Source organism: Colossoma macropomum, unplaced genomic scaffold (genome assembly GCF_904425465.1).
Source record: "Colossoma macropomum unplaced genomic scaffold, Colossoma_macropomum, whole genome shotgun sequence".
NCBI lineage: Eukaryota > Metazoa > Chordata > Actinopteri > Characiformes > Serrasalmidae > Colossoma > Colossoma macropomum.
The window spans coordinates 34,576,032-34,597,796 of NW_023494805.1; the positions used below are offsets into that span (position 1 = coordinate 34,576,032).

Genomic DNA, 21,765 nt, shown 5'->3' on the forward strand with positions numbered 1-21,765 from the left:
GCTAGAGTTCTGTAAATACCACAGTTATTGACGCTGTCAGTAGTTGTGGTTGAGTTGGCTTTGTTGAAGCAAAGGGCCACGAGACCCCGCTGCTGCGTGATGCAACTGACTGATAGAGGTGCACCACAGGCAGGGCTAGTGGACACTCAGTCCCGGCTAGTGGGTTGATATGCTAAAGGCTAAACCCAGACTAAAGGCTACCATTACCCCAAGAGCAGTTCCTTCCATACTGTCTCTCTCTAATATTCGCTCCCTCAATAACAACCTGGACAAACATTATCTGAGACTGAAACTGACTACACAGTAGCAGATAAGTGATTACTGAATGAAGCATGACTCAGCTGTTGAGGTAAGCTGCTAAGGTTACTGTGTTTTACACTGTTTGTATGTTGCCTTATCTGATGTATTTGTGACATATCTGTGAATCCAATAGCTTAGGAAGATCACCCACTACTACTGCCTTTCCAAGAAATATTGGTGTTACAGATTTTGATGAGCATATTTACCGCCACTTGTCAACCCATTCTGCCATTGTGTTAATATCAGTATACTGGCGCCCATGCATGTGTCAGAGTGCGCGCATATCAGAAATTGTTTTGCGGTATCGGTCGTAGGTATTGGTTTCCCCATCGCCAACACTGATGCTACATTTAAGTGCCAGTATCGGCACAACTCCATGTTAAACACCACTAACCTAAATAATCATTTCAAAACTCCATATTCCAGTAATCTACAGCCTAAATCAGGGGTGTCAAAATGAGTCCTTCCAGGCAGCACCTCTGCAGAATTTAGCATTTTGTCTCATTAAACACATGTGATTCAACTCATAACTAATTAGCATGGCTTTGGATCTTAGATTTACAAGTGTTGTTCATTTAAAATACTTCAGTTTAATTTTATAAAAAAACTCCAACAGTAAAATCTAGTCAATAATAATAAAATGTGTTTTAACATTTCTACGTTTCAAAATTATCATGCCAGTGACATACCTGAATACACTCACAAAGTTGGGGATGCTAATCTTTTTATCTTTTACACAATTGATCGCTGTCTACCCAACACAACCCATTTAATAAGCTGACACTTGCTCTATTACTAATTTGATTCAACTGAATGGAATGTGGTGCAGCACATACCCGTACAGACTGGCCTATGTAAAACACGGCCTGTTTGCCTCCAACGCCAAAGTAGGAAATGTCACTGTTCAGACTGCGTGGGACTGGACTGGGACGGACATATCCAGAATGATCACTAGAACAAAAACAAACCAACACATACAGCTGATGACCTTTGTTACACATACTACTATTACTACTATTACTTGTTTCCATATTACAGTTGTAAGATTCTTAATATCAGCAACTTCCTTCCTATCTTTTATTATCTCTCCTGCTACTTCTTTCCTATCCTCATCAGGGTGCTATATTTATTTTATTCCAAGAGCAATGAGTTTTTTTTTTTTTGGTTGACACATACAATGTATACATCTGTAAATGTACTTGCTCACTACAGCCTACTTCCATGATCACAAACAGAGGAATGTGTTTTGTTTTTTGTTTTCTTGAACAATATTATTTAGTGAGTAACATCTGCAGTGGAAGACTTTGAAACTTGGTCAAGGCATTGAATTTTTTGGCACCTCAACGTTATCAGGCTCTGCCCGATTGCAGAATATCTGGGAGGGATGGTATGATCCCAATTACACTACAGCCAATTACGCTCTTGTGAAATCCTGGGTCCTTTATGAAAATCTTTGGCATATCTCAGAATACCAGTGACAGGACACAACTTCTTAGCAAACAGCACCTTTTAGGCGTCCAGTGCTCTGGACTGTTTAAGGCAAAGCTTTGGGACAAGTATTCAGAATAAATATTCAGAAGACAGAATAAATGACTTTCAGAATACTTACCCACTAAATTTAAAAATGTATCATCTTTAAAAGAAACACAATCAATGCTTGTTTATTAACAAACACTGATTTTAAAACCAGTTCATGATATATACAGACATACTCTAAAGGAGAACTCTATAAATGGCTTCTTTATTAACACTGCTAAAGCCTGAGTAGACTGACATAATCAACTGACAGAAGCCTGAGTAGAATCAATGTGATGAGTCACGTATTAATCTCAGTGTTACTGAACTCTAGTAGTGGACATGTTCATGAGTGATTAGCTTAACATTGATGTATTGGACTCGCGCATGTGTTTCGTAGCAAGTTACATACATGTCTATTAAGTGAAAATCCACCCACTTTACAGACAAACTCGCAAGATTTTGTTATTGGGATATGGCGAATTGTTTGTGAGCAGTAGTGGACTGAAGCAGGCGATGAGAGCTAAAAATGTTGAGAAATTTGTAATTTCATTTAAATCAGCAAATTCTTCATGAAGAATATCAACAGAAAAATTACTTGAAGAAAACTGCCAAATGGTTACAGCAAGGAACAGTGTGAATTAAAGAGAAATGACAACAGCAGAGTTTCCCATGTGCCTTATAAATATGTATTCTTAATAGATTTTTTTTATGTTCTGTAAAGGAACACATTGTTATTGAACTGTTACTGGACACATTTAGGACAGTGTAGTCATTTTTTAGCCATCAATACTTTTTCAAAGTATTCTGTCCAACACTAACTGTGACTATGTGGGCTACTTCATGCTGTTTTCAAATGCACTTATTTCTTAACCATTTAGGGTGTTTGGACTTTAATGAAATACTTTGTAAAACTTTTAATGCCACTTCAAACGGAATTTAAGACCAAATTTGCAGTGACACACCAAATACGAAAAAGTACCTCGATGTTACTCTGTAAAATGACAATTTTATGAAACTTTGCTCTATACCCTACCTTTTCTTTTACATTGCTTTAAACACATCACGAAACTGTAAGTTTTTTAATACTTAAATTATCTCATATCTGTTGAGGTATACTTATAAAAGAAGTATAGTATCATATAGTACAAAAGGTTGCTAGCCTAAACTCCTGCCTGGGTTTACCTCTGAAAAGTGCTGTCATCTCGATTGAATTTGGAAAGGCGATAAACAGCCCAGTTGTTTAACTCTTTAGAGGTCATTCCACGACCATTATCTATCACCACTACAGCCGGTCCACCTTGAGACTCATCAAACAACTAAGAGAAGGGAAGAAAAATATAGACACATGCAGAGAGACACACAGATAGACATACAAACAAAAAGAGTGAGAGAGGGGAGAAAAAAAAAGAACAAAGCCAGGGTTAATACAAAAGTCGGTGTTACAACTCATCAAGACGTTTTGAATACCTGAAGCAATGTGTTGAAAGAAAATGTTTGATTTGTGACAAGCAAAGCAATATTCAAACATCTTACAAAACATTGGGTGCTTGTTTCCATCCCTGAAACACCACAGCACGAGCTTACTGTTTCAGATGGACTGAAACTGGAAAATCAAGTTAATATAAGGAAAAATGTTCAACTCTGAGCTCTCACCAGTCTGATGTCAATGCTCCTGACTCCATGATTGTGTGAGGTGGCCGAAAGTGCATTATCAATGAGCTCAGCGAAGGCATAGGCTGAAACATACAACCACAAGCAACATTATTAAACAGATCTTAATAACTGAAGACAAAAGTGTGTTTAAAAAAGCGAACAAGCATGTGAATAAGCGTGTGAGACAGAACAAGAGTCATGTTATCCTTACGTAGTGCCTTCTGTCCTTCGCTGGCATAGTACTCATACTGGCCACTCTGTACAATAGTGTGGTAATGGGGAAGATAATTAATTCGCTCTTGAGTTGCTGTAGCCAACTCTTGATCCACAGTCTGTAGGAGGTGTAATGTTTTTCCATTTGCAAGCTCACCTATGTAATCACAAGAAAATGAAACATGGTTATGTAAATTTTAAATAGTTTAGGCTAAAAGCAGATAGAAACATATTATATTGTTCAAATGTCATTATTATTCATTTAATCGCGCACAAATTTAGGCAACAGGTGGCCTACAGCATCATATCACAAAACACAAAGACTGTGTTGCACCGGTTTTCCATAAGTTTGTACTTAAGCTTGCATGTCATGTCTTAACTAGTGTATACACAGCAGCAAAAGCTAAACACCATCATTTTAGCATGACGATAACATTTTCAGAGCCAAACAATAAACACCCATTTAACAACCAATTTCCTTGAAACAACCGAACGTGCCAACCAATGCAACAGCCGCATCAGTACAGCAGTTCTGGTAGCTGCTGAGTGTCACAGAACTGGAGCTGTGGATGTTGAGTTCAGGGACACAATTACTAAGTAAAAGTTATCTTTGCCAAAATAAAACAACAAAAAAAAAAAGTTGTCATGTTTCAGTCTTCTATGTCTTATCTATGTGGTTTCTGTTAGTTTCCTAAACACTTATGTCTGCTTAGGCGTAGGTGTAAATGACGAGAATTACAGCATTATAAAAGAAAACACAGTTATTTATCTAATAAAAGTGGCATTCATCATAATATAGTGTTGAAATATTATGTCTGTGTAAACAACATATATCATAAAAAAAGAAAATTCTTGAATATGGTCTATAATATATTTTGGAACAAAAATCTTCAAATTTTGCATAACTACTACGCACAAAAACTTGTTTGTGTGGTGCAACCCATTTTGATTTGGTAACATGTAAATCTGAACGAAACCCTTGTAGTAAACCTAGCCTATGTTATAATGTGAACTTACATATAGCTAGTACAAGTGGCCCATTAACACTCACTGCTCGTTTATGACTTCAGAGCACACACGATCAGAGCACACAATCTTTTGAAAAGCAGTCAATTCAAAGGTCTTGTTCCTCTAAGCTGCTGGAACTACTTTTCTGGCAGATGAAACTGCCAGCATTAAACAAATATCTGAAACAGCGTCAGGGCTTCTTTACTTTACTTTTCTCTTTAATTTGCAAAATAGTGGCATAAAAACAATAGAATACTTGAGATTGTGCCTAATCACCAATAACATGATGGCTGTGATGATCTATGGTGATATAACACACCATCCTTGTGTTCTACTGCTTATCTAAATCCACTGCATGTTGATCTTCTGGGCTGCACTCACCGGCAAGAGCTCAATTTCCGCAAATTAGTGTACATATTCTCATTTTCACTCTGTGAAATGCTATATGATGGCTGTCCCACCATTACAACTTCCCTTATTTTCATGAGTGAACAGAATTATTACTCACCATAAACGTCTTTGACGATCTCCCTGCGATCTGTTGTTGTGAGCACAAAAGCTTCATTTCGAGAGATAGTAAACTCCTGAAATGAACAGAAACTCATGTTAGATATATTTGACTTCCTCCCTTAAAGTCATCTGTTTCTTGATCAGATGTGGTGTCAAATGTTAACGTATATAGACATCCTCATGTTAATTCCACTATAACAGCCTAAAATTCTTCAGCACTGCGGTTATAATCACTATTAATAAGTCACATGTTTCTAGTATCAGTCGCATGCTATATAGGGGGTGAAATAAAAAGCATGATAATCAAAGAAGAAGCGATGAAGATAACCAATACGCTAGAGACTGATGTTGATGCTGCTATATATACACAGCAGTTATAGTAGAAGTGGAAAAAAACAAGCAACTATTTGCTTTGAAGGCTTTTATGGTTTTCTGGTTGAAGATAATGCTTCTGCTCTTTTTCCAAACACGTTCTGAGAAGCTTGATTTAACAGCTCGCATGCTCTCATGCACTGAATCAGCAGAGCAGAATGACAGTGAAAGTTTGAGAGATTCAGGAAACGTTTTCCAGGTCGAGAGATAAAACACCCACATGGTTACAGCTCAGTGCAGCAACTTATTTTCTTTCCTTGTTCTTTTTTCCAGAACAGAAACTGATTGGGAACTGCTATTAATAGCCACATATTATCAATATGATAATGAGGTAAACTGAAACTGATTCTATTACGCCTTCTGCACACCCAAGAGCCCCACCTATGAAGATTTTGCTCCAGAAAATGAGTGTTTCACATTTTTGGTCACTAAATTACATCTTAGTGCTGGGTGGTATTTATAATCTTCAATATCACAACTTTTCCAATTTCCAATATTTTCCAAATGTATCACAGTATCCGAGTACTGGATGATATTTAGATTTGCATTAATAAAGTAAATGAACCCATGCTTCCTGACCACTGGTATGTCTCACAAATCTGAAAGAGCTTGTTTTGGTCTGTCTGGTTTCTTCTGTTACAATGACACAAAAGGAAACCATACACATTATTGTAAATGTATTATTTATGTACTTTTTATAGATCTTTCAGAAGAGCATCCAACCAATTTGCATTACATTGCCGACAAATTTAACGCCAAATGCCACGAGTAAAATCCAATTAACAGAAGTAAAAACTAAAGCAAATTCTATGGAAATCACATAATGATCTATCAATATCACAGTGTGTAAGTCTCACAGTACACAGGTATAGACCAGGGGTATCGATCCCCGGTCCTGGAGAGCTACTTTCCAGCGGAGTTTTAATTCCCACCTGTATCCAATAAGCTGCACTGCCCCTTACTTAACTGCACTACATCTGATACAGCCAGTCAAGGACTTGGGAAGAGGCTGGTTAGCTGGAGCAGGTGTAGCAAATTGTGGCCTGAACTGGGCTCTGCAGGAAGGCAGCTCTACAAGACCAGGGCTGGGGACCACTGGTATAGACGATACGCCACCAAGCACTGGTTATGCTGCTCTATCACACTGGACTCACCTCAGGAAGGGTGTGATGGTAACAGAGTGAATTCAGTAGAGAAATAAAACATGCAAACAGTAAACTGAAGCAGGTTTAAACACCAGAGTACACCGTGAGTTAGCTAAGTTAGCCTAACTGACAGCCTTGTCACACACTGCCAGCAGTGACAGACACCAGCTTTTAATGTCTCCACTGAGAGAAAACAGAGTCAAGTTCACTCTCTACAAACAGCTACACTCTTACAAAGGGTGGTTCTTCAAGGGCTCTTTAGTAATTCATGCTTAAATGGTTCTTTGCATAGTGAAACGGTTCTTCAGAATGATGAAGAGTGCGTTGTATATGGATGCATATCTAGAATTATTTTGAGAACTGTTCTGTATAGCACCAAAAGGGGTTCTGCTATTGTTACGATGTCAAGCTTATAACAACAGAATAACTCGTCTTGGTTCCCTTTTAGAACCATTTTCAAAAAGGCTCTAAATACAACCATATACAACACATCATTCATTCTGAAGAACCATTTCACTATGTAAGCATAAAATGGTTCTATACAGAACTCAAAGTTCTAAACAAAACCACCGCTTTTACCTAAGAAGAACCATATTTAAGAATGTAACTTAGTTGTTTATTTAGCCAGCTAGTTTAGCTAAGTTCCTCAGTGCGAACTTGACGGACGGAGTCCACCCACCTGGCGTACAGCCTGGAGGAACTCGTCGTAGTTCTTGCCGCTGATTTCTATCACCTTCTCAGAAGCTACTTTGCTGTCGGGGCGACAGTCGTAGATGTAAACCGAGAGGCTGTCAGGCGAGCTCTCCGCTCGGGAAACTCCCGAGTCCGCCATGTTTCTCCTCTCCTCTCAGATGTTTCTGATGTTTCCTCCTCCTCCCCAGGGCAGATGTATCAGCGCTGAGGCGCCTAAACGACTCAGCAGAGCGAAAACCGAACAGAGACGCGTCACCGCTCCGCTTCCGACATGTCTGCCTGCTGGACGCGCAGGCCCGCCTGTTCTCGGTGCTGCTGCTGTTAGTCAGTGTCTCTCCACAGCGGCCCTCACTGTTTCAGTTCTGAACACTTCGCCCCCTCACACTGCTGCACCATGTGATTCTGCAACTGTGTTGTCAGTCGCCACGCGCCCGCTTGGTCGCGCTGGGTTGCCAAATACTCGCTCATAGCTCATAGCAAACACAACAGCTTCTAGTCAATGTTTATACAGTAACTCAGTCACAGCGTTTCAGGTTTACAAACTACTGTGCTAAAGGATACTGTAAGTGTTTTCGTTACTGATTTTCACTAAACAAAATACTACACTGAAACGAACGGATGAAATATTTCATTTTTTGACACAGTGAACCTAAAATCGCGACTGGCAACCCTATTCTGGCGCCAAACATTCTTGTACATTTTCTGGTGCGCTGTCGTATATTTAACACCACCTGTTTTAAAGTCTAAATGAAAAACCACCAAATTATTTTCGACCCAGTTATACAACTGAAATTCTTGAAAGAATTTCCTGAAAGACTCGCTAAAAAATTAGAGACAACAAGTTTTGGATGTTGCCGGTGGGAAATTCTGTTTATTCAATTTAACCCAAACATTGTCAAAATAAAAGCCCTCATCCAACGCCTCTTTAAGGCCTTTTTCTGTAGGTGAAGATTATGTATACATTGTTGAATGACATATTTCATTTACAAATGTCACACTAGGCGTACAGAAAAAAACACAGCAAGAATATTCTGATTTGCTATACTTGCTATTAGACTTACTGTTACTTTTTTCCTTCAGCTAGTACAAACAGGTCTTTACCAGTTTGCGGGTAGATTTGTAATTAAATGAACCAGACTGGTAGCAGTTGCTCATCTACATAGTCTTGCAAGTATGTACTGTGTCAAAGAGGTTTTCATTAGCGTCAAATTTACCCCAGGTTTAAAAATCATATAAACCATTAAACGTTTCTGTTGGTCCCTGGTGGTGTTTAATAGTCATTAATGGCAATGGTTGGGTGGGTTTACATCGTTTACTCCCAAACACCCATCCCAATCTTATTATGTTCTATGCAAGAATGAATAAAAGTGATGAAAATTTGACTTTTAATAATTAAAAAAAAAGTTTTATTAAATCAAAAAATTAAATATTACTTTCATCATTCATTTTAATGAAGTAAAAGATTCATAAATGCAAACGTAAACACAATAAAACACCATAAATAATAAAATAAAATAATATTTAATTATTAATAGGGGAAATAGAATGTGGAATTGTCTGAACTTTGTCTATATAAACAAAATGAAACAAGTACAAAAACATTGATTTACTAATACCATGACAAATAATAATAATAATAATAATAATAATAATAATACATACATACATACATACATACATACATACATCATCTAAACCGCTTATCCTTCTGGGTCGCGGTGGGGTGCTGGAGCCCATCCTAGCTGTCATTGGGCGGAAGGCAGGATACACCCTGGACAGGTCGCCAGTCCATCGCAGGGCAGACAGACAGACATACACATTCACACACTCACTCACAATAATAATAATATTAATAATAATAATAATAATTATTATTATTATTGTTGTTGTTGTTGTTATTGTAATTTAAGAATAATAATAGTAAGAAGAAGAAAGTATACTCGTGGGGCTCCTCGTGATTTGGTGGGCCTGCACGAGTGCTTCAGCTGCTTACGGCAAAACACGACTCTGACAGTGGAGAAAAGTACCCTATGATATGCGCATCAGCTGCGTTTCTTCAGCGCAGCCTTGTCGCTGTACAGCTCTGCTGCTGTGTTGTGTCATGGCGCTGCACTACAGCGTACAGCGACAGGCAGTAAACTCCGGGTTGTTCTGTTCAGTTGTATTGCTTTTCACACTTCACTTCAGTACAGCTTAAATGGCTGTCTTGTTCGCTAATGATCGCGGGTGGCTGCTGGACTCCTGTTCTCTCATAGACGAAGGTTTAGAGCGCTGTTTTAGTGTAAAGAAGGGCTACTTCAGGTGCCGATTCAACGAACACTACTATGATCTCTCTAAGCCTCATATTGTGGACAAAGACAGGACTGATGTTTCAAACAGCAGTGATCTATTAAATACTGAGACACCTGAGAGAATCCACCTGAAGGCACGAAAGGTAATGGCAACATGTTTCCTCGTTTGGGCTGCTTCAGCTTGACAGATAATATCACACTTCTTCGTAGGAGCATTGGCTTAGTGCTTAGTGTATTTTTATTGGCTTCGCTCCATTTCTCTTTCAGAAAAGAAAGCGGAAACGGAGTGATCTCAATCAGGGGGAGTTGGATGCTCAAGCCTTCCATGAAAAGGTACCTTTTTTTATGACCGAGCTAAACCAAGTTTTTAAAAATTATTAAAAGCGTTTTATTGTTCTTTTAAAGGCGAATGCCACCATTTTCAAAGTGTCTGTATAATTAAATGGTTAAAATGCAACGAAAGTCATTCAGAGTGGTCTGATGTGAGATGATCCGTTCTAAAGAAGCTTACTGAGTCAAAATTGTTCACAGTGGTGGTGACAGGAATGAAACCCCCAAAGCCTTTAAAGTCTCTAAAAACTTCAATTTAACTTCAAACTTCAAAAACTAATTTCAAAGTTGTTAGCTACATGAAATGCCTATGAATGCACTGCCTGAAGCCTTGTTTTACAATAGTTTTGAGAGAAGTGTAGTGTTCACCGGTATTGAAAGAGATTTTCCAGCTGTTGTTGGCCACAGCCACGCCATGCATAAGCAAAGCTTTTCTCTGTCTGCGTCTCTCTCTCACCTGTCACACAAATACACACACCCCTGGGGCGATTCCGAGCCCTGCCTTCTCCAAAACCCGAATAACAGAAATCATACAACACCATGAAAATATCCGTATTGGTAGAAACCTTTTAGTTTGATAATCTAATCAATCTCTCTCTCTTTCTCTCTTTCTTTTTGTACATTAGTTCAGGTTGTTGGTTCTGGAGGGAAGTCAGCCTCTTATTCAGGCTGGACATCACTGCGGTTACCTGACAGAAGCTTTACATACAGAGCCAACTAAACAAACACCAGTTCATGTGTGCCAGCTAGCTGCTCTGTGTGACATGGCCAAGCAGCTGCTTCCAGTGGAGGATGCTGATGCAGTGTCTGTACAGGCTGTAAAGGGACATGCAGATTTGGATTCACACCTTGATCTGTTCTCACGCCTCACAGAAAACCACGATAGCTCCGCACGGGAGGTCACGCTAATGGGAGAGATTTATTTTCTGCCTCCCCGCAGCCGCTTCCTGTTGTCTGATTTCACACGCTTAGAGCCACTGGTCAACAGTAAGATCCACCTTCTATTTTTTTATTACGGACTGGACAATACCAGAACTAGGCCTTTTGGAGCTTTTAAGCTTGGTTCTTAAAGAGAACTCTCATACGGTCTTTTAAATTAGCATGTTGAGGCCGATTTTGGCAAATCTCAGACAGGTTTTCTACCATTGTTCATATGTTATTTCTCTCTATAGGTGGAGAAAAATTTGATCTAATAGTTCTTGACCCACCATGGGAAAATAAGTCTGTGAAAAGAAGCAATAGGTAGGTTTAAATGCTAACTGATGCAGTTTGCATATTATGTATTGCATGTGCAGATTGCATGTGCAGGTTAATGATGTGTTGTGTGGCACTGGCATAGCCAAGAGGGGGGTGGGGTTGGGTCAGGACCTACCTTAGGAATCACTAAACCAAAAAAAAACTTCCAAAAAAGTCTTCCATTCCTCAATCCAATAATTTAACAAAAACCCAGTCAGTTTGCATTGTTTGTAAAGAATTCACTGGATTAACGTAATTAAAGGCTGTTTTCACACCTAGTTCATTTAGAGTTCACACCAGAGATTAGGCTTCTCTGACACTGTGTCTTTTCACTTGCTTCAGTTGGTTATATATTATTAGCAGCAGCTCTTGCTGCAAGAACAATGCGATCATCTGTCAAGAAGCACATGTTAAAACAGGAAGATTATGCAGACAGTACATCTCTGACATGCTGCTACAAGAAGAGGAAAGCATGCTCAGACATTACATTCCCTTGGTTGGTGCAGACTATCGTAAAAATGCATTCTCACCGGCAGTGAACCAAACCAGGTTTTATGGGAAGCGCCCCAAGTTCAAATTAGCCACACTAGTGAACCTCCAACACTTTGACTCAAAACGCAAATAATTTTAACTTGCATCTGTGTCTGTGGGCTCCCTCTCATTCTCTGAATGACAGGTACGGTTTCCTGCCGTCATCTCAGCTCAAACAACTTCCTGTCCCAGTGGTGAGTGCAGCAGGATGTGTGGTGGTTACTTGGGTAACCAACCGTCCTCGACATCTTCGGTTCGTCAGAGAGGAGCTCTACCCTCACTGGGGAGTGAAGCTGTTAGCAGAGTGGCTGTGGGTCAAGGTACACTAGCAAACATTTACACACAAAGATACAAAGTCAAATAAACAGCAGAATGGTATAAGTAATAGATATATATATATAAAAAAATACATATCAGTAACCTTATAAACCGGTAAATGTATAACCTAACCATAAAGCTACATGATGTAAGATTTGGGGATTTGGAGACCTCTCTGGTGGAAATGTGTAATTGCATGTAACGTGGGAAAGAACGGTTTGTAATGTCAGTTGTGTTTCGGATCCTTCTCTGAGTGGATAAATCTGATGATTGTGACTTTGGAACAACATGATAATTCAGGTGTATTAAACAGTAATTCAGCTGTGATTGAAAAATATTACATGCATTTAGATGTGCTTTAGAGTGCTTTTTTAAATGTATGTATATAATTTGTAGTAACAAACTATTAATACACTTCAAATATATTATCAATATACTGGGCGTACTTATTGAGTATACTGCAACTAAAATGCATGTAAAATGCATGGAGAAAGTATTATTATTATTATTATTAAAGTATTATTTCAGGCTTTACAGGGTGACTCGTAGCAGCACTTGGACACCATACTTTTGTGTGTGTTTTGACACAGTAATGCTACTTCTTTCAATTTTAACAAATATATCTTACAGAATGCAGCTTTAAACTAGGTATATAGCATAAACACTCAACATTAAATTCTCAAATAAGGGAAAATACATACAGATACACTGAACCTTAGTGTTTGACAGTATGTATGGTTGTTCAAAATATATAAGAAAGAATGTGATTCTAACAGTTATAAAGACTTAATAAGTTATCATAACAGTCATTCTTACTGTGATTACAGTAATTTTGTTTGTGTCTGCAGGTAACCCGCACAGGAGAGTTTGTTTTCCCTCTGGACTCGCCACACAAGAAGCCATATGAAGTACTGTTACTTGGCAGGTTCTGTGCCAACAGTGACAACACAACTAGGTAGGGGAGCACAGACATGGAAACTGTGGGCCTATGTTTTTGTGTACACAAGTCATTCTACATGTCAGTTCACTATTGCATGCCTCCGAGTCTATAAAGTATTTCAGCTGATTTCTAGCATTGCCACATTTTTTTACTCTCCTGAAGATGTCAATATTTACTAATTAAAAGCTGTGTTGCCTAGAAAGACATATTTAGGGTTTAATATTTCCATGTGAATGATTCCCAGCCTCATGAAATTTGGCCTCGATAAAGACAAACATTTTTCACTGCACTGCAGGAGGCTAATTTTATTCTTATTGGTCATTAATATGGAAAAAGTGCACACTTGCTAAGTGATACTAAGCAGAGCTTGGCAATGACAATATATATTGCAACACAGTATGCAAAATATGAAATGAAAATCATTGTATTCATGGCTTTTAGCTTTTTTATGTAGTACTACTGGTTGTTTTTTCTCAGTTCCAACTGATCATATGTCTGAAGAAATAAATATCATGACATATCGTGTATCATGAAAAGTATTGCAATGTTACATTTTTGCAGTATTGCCAACCTCTAATATTAAGTGCTAATAGACACTACAAACCACAGCTTAAACTACAGTATTTCATTAACTTTGCATCAAAACCTGAGGTCTGTACAACCAATAGATTTCAAGATAATGGCAATAAGACTTAAGGTCACATGCCATGGCATGTACACACCTTCTCCTTCAACTCCTGTTTGGGTTTTTGTAGTAATATTGTTATTATTATTATAACAAAAACAACACTGATGCTGTTTATTACTTGTAAATGTGTTACTGCTGTGATTGTTCACCCCTCTAAATAGCTCATTAACACTGAGCTAAACCACTGGCTTGTGACATTCATTTATTAACTATTCACGCATTGGCAGCTGTTTTTTTAGTTTTGACTAAACAAGGAGAGAACGTTTCGTGCTTAAACACAATGTGCCTCGTTCACTAAATGTTCTTAAGATAATTACTTCCTAAACCCAATTATGCAGTTTTTATGAAGATTCTGACATTCACCAGTGTTTAATTATTTGGGATTTGTTCTTGGGTAAGAACAGAAACTACACACACTCAAGAGCACAAAGGTGTGAACAATTCTGTGGTTTAGGAACACGTCATCCATCTGACACAGACTTTTTCTTGGACCTTCCTCAAGAACAAATTTTACAGTAAACATTTAGTAGTCATGAGATCCTACATGATGGGGACATCTTACATTGAGCTGTATGTCTGATGCTTTTTTCTCCCCCATCAAATTAAGCCATGGCATCTTAGTGGTCCAAATATGGTACAAGTGAGTATTCACAGATGTGGGTTTTACAGGAAATATGAAACAGGAAATGCATGTATTTTTTTTACAAGTTTTAAATCTAAAATTAAATTTCATGCATCTTTTTTTATCACTGTGGTTGTAGCCAATTTTAAGTTTTTCTTTAGGTTGCTGCATATGTTGCCTTTATGCTCACATTGCACACTACACGGCTTATATGCAGTTATCAGATACCCTCGAAGAATCGACATCTGCACTGTGGTAGTTTGGATGCTGCAGCAACAGTGACCTAGTGAGACAGGCCACCACTTGGGGGAAGTGCTAATTAAAAATGCTAATGTTAGGTGCAAGCAGATCAGCCCCACAGAGGCCCTGTATGTGCATATTAGTTTTTTCCCCCCTCCTTCATTTATACAGAATTATTCATCCTGTCGTCTGTTTGTTTCAGGCCTGAAGAGTGTGAGATCCCAGATGAGCGGCTCATAATTAGCATTCCCTCAGCACTGCACTCTCAAAAGCCATCACTGTCAGGTACGCAGAAAACCACACAGCTTCTTGTCATGTTGATCAGGCGCTCTTGGCGTCACAGTGTGTTATTTTAGCTTCCATAGCAGCCAGGCATTTATCTCGAATCTCACTTTGGAGTCTATTTAAATTCTAGAGTGTAATCTACATTGCATAAGGATGCGTTTGAGCGACAGGACTATGCTTCGGTGCCCATCTGACAACTCTGGATCACAAGTATGTTATTAATGAATCTAAAATAAAGTAATAAGCCACTCAAACGTGCATTTGAGTGATTTTTTTTTTTTACCATGGTCCAGAGGTAGAAAGTAATAAATTACGTTTACACTTGTTACAGTACTTAAGTACATTTTGAGTACACTTGAGTACATGGTACTTTTTTGAATAGAATTAAATCATAGTGCTTTTACTTAAGATCATTTTTAATAATGTACTTTTACTTTGCTACTTTATTTTTTAAATCACCATTACAGAGTAAAAAAAAAAAGTGTGTTATTAGCTTGTAAACCAGTTTAAAAAAAGCCCAGTTAAACTTAAAAGATTCAGTTCTGAAAGCCAGTCAAAGCAAAGCAATGCCTTCCTCCAAAATCCCTACAGTTCAGCCATGATGAGTTCAGAGACGTCAAGTTGAGTGGAGAAAGTTAAAGGATAAAGTTACCACCACACACAAGGAGCATATTTTGCCCAATCTGTCACCTTTAATTGTTCTAAGATAAATCAACTGTTGAAATTTATGCTTTTCACAACTTAATAATGGGTAATGGGCTGGAGGGCTGTTGTATTCTATTATTAACTGAGCAGTCTACCCATTATCATGTATCTCCACTTTTAAAGGCCAAATAAAAAATAGACTTAATTAAACATTAACAACCTATGTATAGCCTTTTCAGGTACTCCAGTCTACAACCCCATTTCCAAAAATTTGGGACGCTGTGCAGAATGTAAATAAAAGTAGAATGTTATGTTGTGCAAATCATGTAAACTCTAGCTTTTATTGAAAATAGTACGAAGACAACATATCAGGTGTGAAACTGAGAAATGTGATTGTATTTTGAAAAATATTTGCTCATTCTGAATTTGATGCCAGCAACACGTCTCAAAAAAGTTTGGGACAGGAGCATGTTTATCACAGCGCTGCATCACCTCTTCTTTTAACGACACTGTGTAAGAGCTTGGGTACTGAGGAGACCAATTGCTGTAGTTTTAAAGGTGAAATGATTTCCCATTCTTGTTTGATATAGGATTTCAGCTGCTCAACAGTTCAGGGTCACATTTGTTGTATTTTTAATTTCATAACACGCAAAATGTTTTCAACAGGTGACAGGTCTGGACTGCAGGCAGGCCAGTTTAGCACCTGAACTCTTTTACTGTAGACATGCTGTTGTAATGCATTTTAGAATTATAGCATGTTGTATTTGTGTTTCATGAGGTTATGCCATTTTACATATATTGCATTTAGCTGCATTATCATTAAATTTAGTAAAGTGAGCTCACACTTTTGAACATCTTACCCTTTCAGCCTTGATGAAGAGCACAGAAAGACGCTCATTAAGGTAGACAGAGGCACGAGACACATCTCTGAATACACCATTAGTGCTGAATGATATATACACATTTTGGAGCAACAATTTCTGCTTTCTAGACGACGTCCATCATAGTGACAGGCCACATTCTGCACGTGTTATAACAGAAGACACCATACAGTTGCACAGACAAAGCAGAAGAACGAAAATAAATTATGCTTTCTAAACCAGATCAGTAAATATCTTCGGTCTTAAAACAGTTATTAAGTGTTGATACAATGATAGGTAATGTATGGTGACGTATGGTCAACTTTTTTGGAACATGTTCCAAACATCAAATTTGGAATGAGCACGTTTACCAAAAACAACAATAAAACAAGTAAAACAGAATTTACTAATCACTGCTTTCTATTTTCATTAGCATTTCACATACTGTCCCAGGTTTTTTAGGTTTGTATGAAGCTTTATAATGTAATCAACCACTGATAAAATGCATGTACTTTAACATGCCATGTCTTTAACCTGCCTTGTGTTTAACATGCCTCAGCACTCAAAACATCATTTTGTTCTCATGTAAGGTTATGTTCTGCTTTAGTTTTGTTTGTATGGTTTATATGATATAGCCAAGTCAGAAAAACAACTTGTTTACTCTTACTTGATTAATAAATCCTTTATTAATGCTTTTACTTATACTCCAGTAATCTAGCTCTACAGCAGCAGTACTCTTAGTTCAGTAGGAATTTTTAGTACTCTTTCCACTGCTGCCATGGTTAAGGAGTATTGTTAGGAATGACATAAAGTAGAGCTTTTATAAAGCGGCAAAAATGATTAAATACACTGATATTCAATAACTAATTCGATGTATTATTACATTATATTGTAAAATAACAGTGAAGGAATAATGCATGAACAAGATTTGTTTTTTTAATAACCATTAATATGAAATTCTATTGCTGTGCCAGTCCATACAAACACACCCACACACCTTCTAAGCCGCTTATCCTTCTGGGTCGCGGAGCGAGTCCATACAGTGCTGTGGAAAAAAAATGCCCCTTCCTGATTTTCTCTGTTATTGCATGTTGTCACAGTACATGCTATTTAGATCTTTAAAGAGCTTGTAATATTAGACAGATTATTTCAGTTAGAGCAGAGTTATTAAACCTGCAGATCACTCATGTGAAAAAGTTATTGGCCCCTTAAGTACTTTAGCAGTTAACGTAATTTAATTGACAAAAATGTTCAGCTGATTGAACACAGGCAGGCTTGAATGCAGCCAGCTCTGTTGAAAACCACACTCACATTGAAGATTGCCTTCAGAATGATGTAGTTACTAAATTTTTTTACAAGCAGCCAAGGCCATGATTAAAAAAACTCTGAAAGAGATGAGGGGGAAAAAGTCAGTGTTCAGAACTCAAGAGTAAAGAAAGGCCTGGGCAAAAGTGGCATTCATGGAAGAGCACCAAGGCAGAAAACATTGCTACCCAGAAGAAATATCAATGCTCGTCTCACATTTGCAAAAACAATTTGGAACAGTTCCTAAGCCTTTTCAGATAATGTTCTGTGGACAGACCAGTGACAGACAAGTTTGACTTTTTGGGAAACACAGGTTCCTTAATATCTGCCATAAAACAAACTGTGCATTTTACAATAGGAACATGATACCAACATTCAAACATGGCAGAGGTAGTGGGAAGGTGTGGGGATGTTTTGCTGCCTAGGGGACCTGGACAATGTGCTGTTATTGAAGGAACCATGAATTCTGTTCTGTATCAGAGAATAAGAAGAGTGTCTGTTCATCTGGCCGTGAGCTGAAACATAATCAGTTTATGCAGCAGGACAATGATCCAAAACAGAAAAGCAAATCCACATCCGAATGGCTGAAAAGCAACAAAATGAATGGAGTGGCCTTTTCAAAGTCCTGATATGGTGACAGGGTCTCAAATGAGCAGTTCATTCTCAAAAACCTGCCAATATATCTCAGTTAAGCAGTTCTGCAAAGAAAAGTGTCCTGATATCGAATTATAGAAATGTGTTGGTTGCAGTTGTTGCATCTGAAGGTCATGAAATAAGTTCTTATTTAGGGAGCCTTTTCACATGGAGGATTCACATGTTAGATATCACTGCACCTTAAATAAATTAGTTAATAATTTTATAAAGTGTTTTGTGTTTGTGTTCTTTTTGACTAATATCACATTTAGTTTAAAGACTTGCAGTGATGTTTAATATATGCGTTAACAGAAAATCAGGATATCACAACTACTTCTTCACAGCACTGTATGTGTGTGTATGTCTAGTGTTTTGCAATAGGACATCAGTTTAGTTTGAAGAAAACAAATGTTATGACAGTCGGAAAACTTTACCATTGATGGTGAAAATGTAAAAACCCTGGAAAGTTTTTTCTAACTGGATCTATTATCAACAACAAATGATCCAACAGTCAGGAAATCTGACACTGCTTGGCAGAACAGGAATGAAGGAGCTTGTAAAGTTATTCAGATGTAATGATTTGTCTCTACCAACAAAGATCAGAGCTATCTAGGCTGTTGCCTTCTCTGGGGTTCTTTATCGATGTGAAAGCTGGACAGTAAAAAAAAGAAAAAACTGGACAGGAAAAATATTGATGCCTTTGAACTTTTGTGTTGGCGAAGACTTTTGAGAGTACGTTGGATGGCAAAGAAAACAAACAAATTGATCTTTGACCAAATCAAACATCACCTCTCACTCAAAGCGTAGATATCCAAACTGAAGCTCTCTTAATTTAGACACTTTATGAGAAGAACCAGTTTATTGGAAAGACAGTTATGCTTGGAATGGTTAAAAGTAATAGAAGAAGCTGACGGCTGGCAACTACTTAGATTGATACGTTCAGAAGAATCATGAACAAACCATCAAGAAGCTTGCGGACCCAGGAGTTGGAGTCAACTTGATGGCTCAGAGTATTAATAATAATAACAATAATAGATAGATAGATGGATAGATACTCTACACCAGGGCTGTGTGGAACAAGAGAATGTAGAATTGAAAGCTATGGTTCTGCGAATCCTTAGAAGACTTTGCCACAGCGCTAACTGTTATCTTTATTCTATTTCAGCTGTGCTGAGGCCCTACATTAGGCACAATGCCAGGTGTCTGGAAATGTTTGCTCGAAGTCTACAGCCTGATTGGACAAGCTGGGGAAATGAAGTTATAAAATTCCAGCACCACAGCTATTTCACCACAGAGAGCATGGAGAGTGCATGTGATGCACCTACTGACAGTTCGGATACAAATCAGCAAGTGGATGCTGGGACAGCAGACACAACTGCCCAGCTGTGAAACTGTGATTCTTTTAATAAATAGAAACTGCACTACTGTATTTTACTTAATTTAAAATTTATCCTTTGTATTAAACTAATTTTATACAATACATTTTGTCTATTATTGCCCCTGTTGCTTTCTTACTGTATAAAAGCTGCAATACAGGATCAAAAGCAAAAGGCATGCTAGTATTAAACATGACTGTATAATTAACTGCAATTCTTTGCCCAATAGTTGTGATGCATTCATCACAACTATTTGCACAACCAGTGCAAATGTTCTTAGTGAATAAAGGAAAAGCCAACATGACAAGCAGGAGAGACCAATAACAGGATAATAAAGTCTACACTGTTTAAAAAAAAGACAATATGCCTGTCAGCAGGGGTGCCTGGCCACACAAAACACGAAACCTGTTATGAATTAATAGTAATGGTATGTTTTCTCAATGATGGTAAAAATGTGTAAAATTAAAGACATTGAATTTCCTAGAAATACTGCCTTTTACTGTAAATCAATAGTTGTGACACAGTATTTTACAATTATAACAACAGTAACAATCATTAAAATAAACAATTGTCTGTGAAATAAGTGATCATTTGTTTTTGCAAATTTACAATCGATTTCCATAAGTTAACATCTGTATTAATTACCAGTATATGTATAGTTTAGTACATTTAACATTTTCGTACTGACCATTAAATTTTACAGTACTTCGACAGTGAAAATGCATAAAAATATTAAGTAAAAATATTGCTTAACAGTGTGCATATAACTGTGTAAATAAAGTACACATACAGTTACATTTAATATATTGATATGCCTTATATGCCAACATTAAAACACAAAAAGGAATAATAATATACCTATATAGTATAGAGATTCAGTTTTGTTGCCTATTACAATGACATTTTTTTCATTGTGTCACTAAAATTCTCAGGGTGATCAATAATGATAAATATGCTGATAATTAAAAAAATGAATGACCATTAATAACTTATAGCATGTTCATAGTACCATATAGATGTGTTGAGAAAACAGTTCCAGGGCAGATTAGTGCCTTTCTTTTTGTCATTACTGCTTATAGCTAAATGAAACAGCAGTCTCTTTAGGGTTTAACTAAAGTTTTGAACTGCAATTGACAGCTCTTTTGCAACTCAGCTATGTTCTTTGTCAACAACCACTCCACGATCCCCAACATGATCTTGCATAATTTCAAAAAGTGGAAGGGACACCCCCCACCCCCAACCGGGTCTGAAATAATGGTATAGGAAACTTCATGTAAAGCTACTGAGCATCTCTGTCTTTGTCTCAGGTTCTGTTTTGATTTTGTTTTCCACTGTTAGGTCAACTCTTCTTTTTGATGGCCACTGCAGTTGATGAGACATGACCAAGATCAAACATTATGTGCCTTGTGAGTGTACAGTACAGATTGTTCTCCGTGCCTTGATAAATAAGATACAGGGCAGCTGATATATTGTCTTTGACAACACAGCATTTAAAGAGTACTTTGTTCCAAAACACTTTTTTGAGCTGAAAACCAATGTTTGAGACTAAGTTAATGCAAACAATATTAGTGATGGGGAGTTGGAAAGGCCTAAATCCACAGTTAATGTTCCCCAATAATCAATGTTATCAGATAAATTTTACCCAGACTCACTGCCAGTCTCTTTCCCTTACTTTGCCAAAACCTTTCCCTCCATTTTACTTGCATTCAGTTTTGAATGTGTCAGCAGACTCACTTTGCCAAGATTGACATTTCCCAGGGCATAAATAGCCTATTTTGACACTTATTAAGACCATTCAGCTCCTACTTTGAGGATGATCTACTTTATAAGCTGACGCATGTGAAAGGTAGTGTCTTGCAGAATTTATGCAGAATCTATAATTGGAAGTTTCAGAACAAAGAACTTTTAATTCCAGGCCTTTCAAAAACACTGAGGAAAGACACTGGGGACATTTCGCCTTAGAGACACACCAAGACTGCTGAAGGCAAGATTTCAACAGTCAGTGTCAACATAGTAGCAGCTTAAGCATTTAACTGGTGTATATTATCAGTGG

At 37.7% G+C, this 21,765-nt stretch overlaps 2 protein-coding genes across 2 annotated transcripts in view; one reads left to right on the forward strand and one right to left on the reverse strand.

Annotated features, from left to right (window-relative positions):
• smchd1 (structural maintenance of chromosomes flexible hinge domain containing 1) overlaps positions 1 to 7,791 on the reverse strand; it is a 47,232-nt gene extending 39,441 nt beyond the window's left edge. Inside the window, exons 1-6 of the mRNA XM_036597827.1 lie at positions 7,399 to 7,791; positions 5,201 to 5,276; positions 3,683 to 3,841; positions 3,472 to 3,554; positions 3,001 to 3,134; positions 1,137 to 1,251 (exon numbers count right to left, since the gene is read on the reverse strand). Coding sequence (XP_036453720.1) covers positions 1,137 to 1,251; positions 3,001 to 3,134; positions 3,472 to 3,554; positions 3,683 to 3,841; positions 5,201 to 5,276; positions 7,399 to 7,551 — 720 coding nt within the window. The 5' untranslated portion in view covers positions 7,552 to 7,791. The remainder of the gene's footprint in view (positions 1 to 1,136; positions 1,252 to 3,000; positions 3,135 to 3,471; positions 3,555 to 3,682; positions 3,842 to 5,200; positions 5,277 to 7,398) is intronic.
• Positions 7,792 to 9,499: 1,708 nt separating this feature from the next.
• Positions 9,500 to 19,816, forward strand: mettl4 (methyltransferase like 4). Its single transcript, XM_036597695.1, has 8 exons — positions 9,500 to 9,846; positions 9,971 to 10,036; positions 10,660 to 11,020; positions 11,206 to 11,275; positions 11,946 to 12,120; positions 12,967 to 13,073; positions 14,811 to 14,893; positions 19,502 to 19,816. Exons 1-8 carry the CDS (start codon positions 9,610 to 9,612, stop codon positions 19,723 to 19,725), a joined length of 1,323 nt encoding a protein of 440 aa, XP_036453588.1. The 5' UTR covers positions 9,500 to 9,609; the 3' UTR covers positions 19,726 to 19,816.
• Positions 19,817 to 21,765: the final 1,949 nt, after the last annotated feature.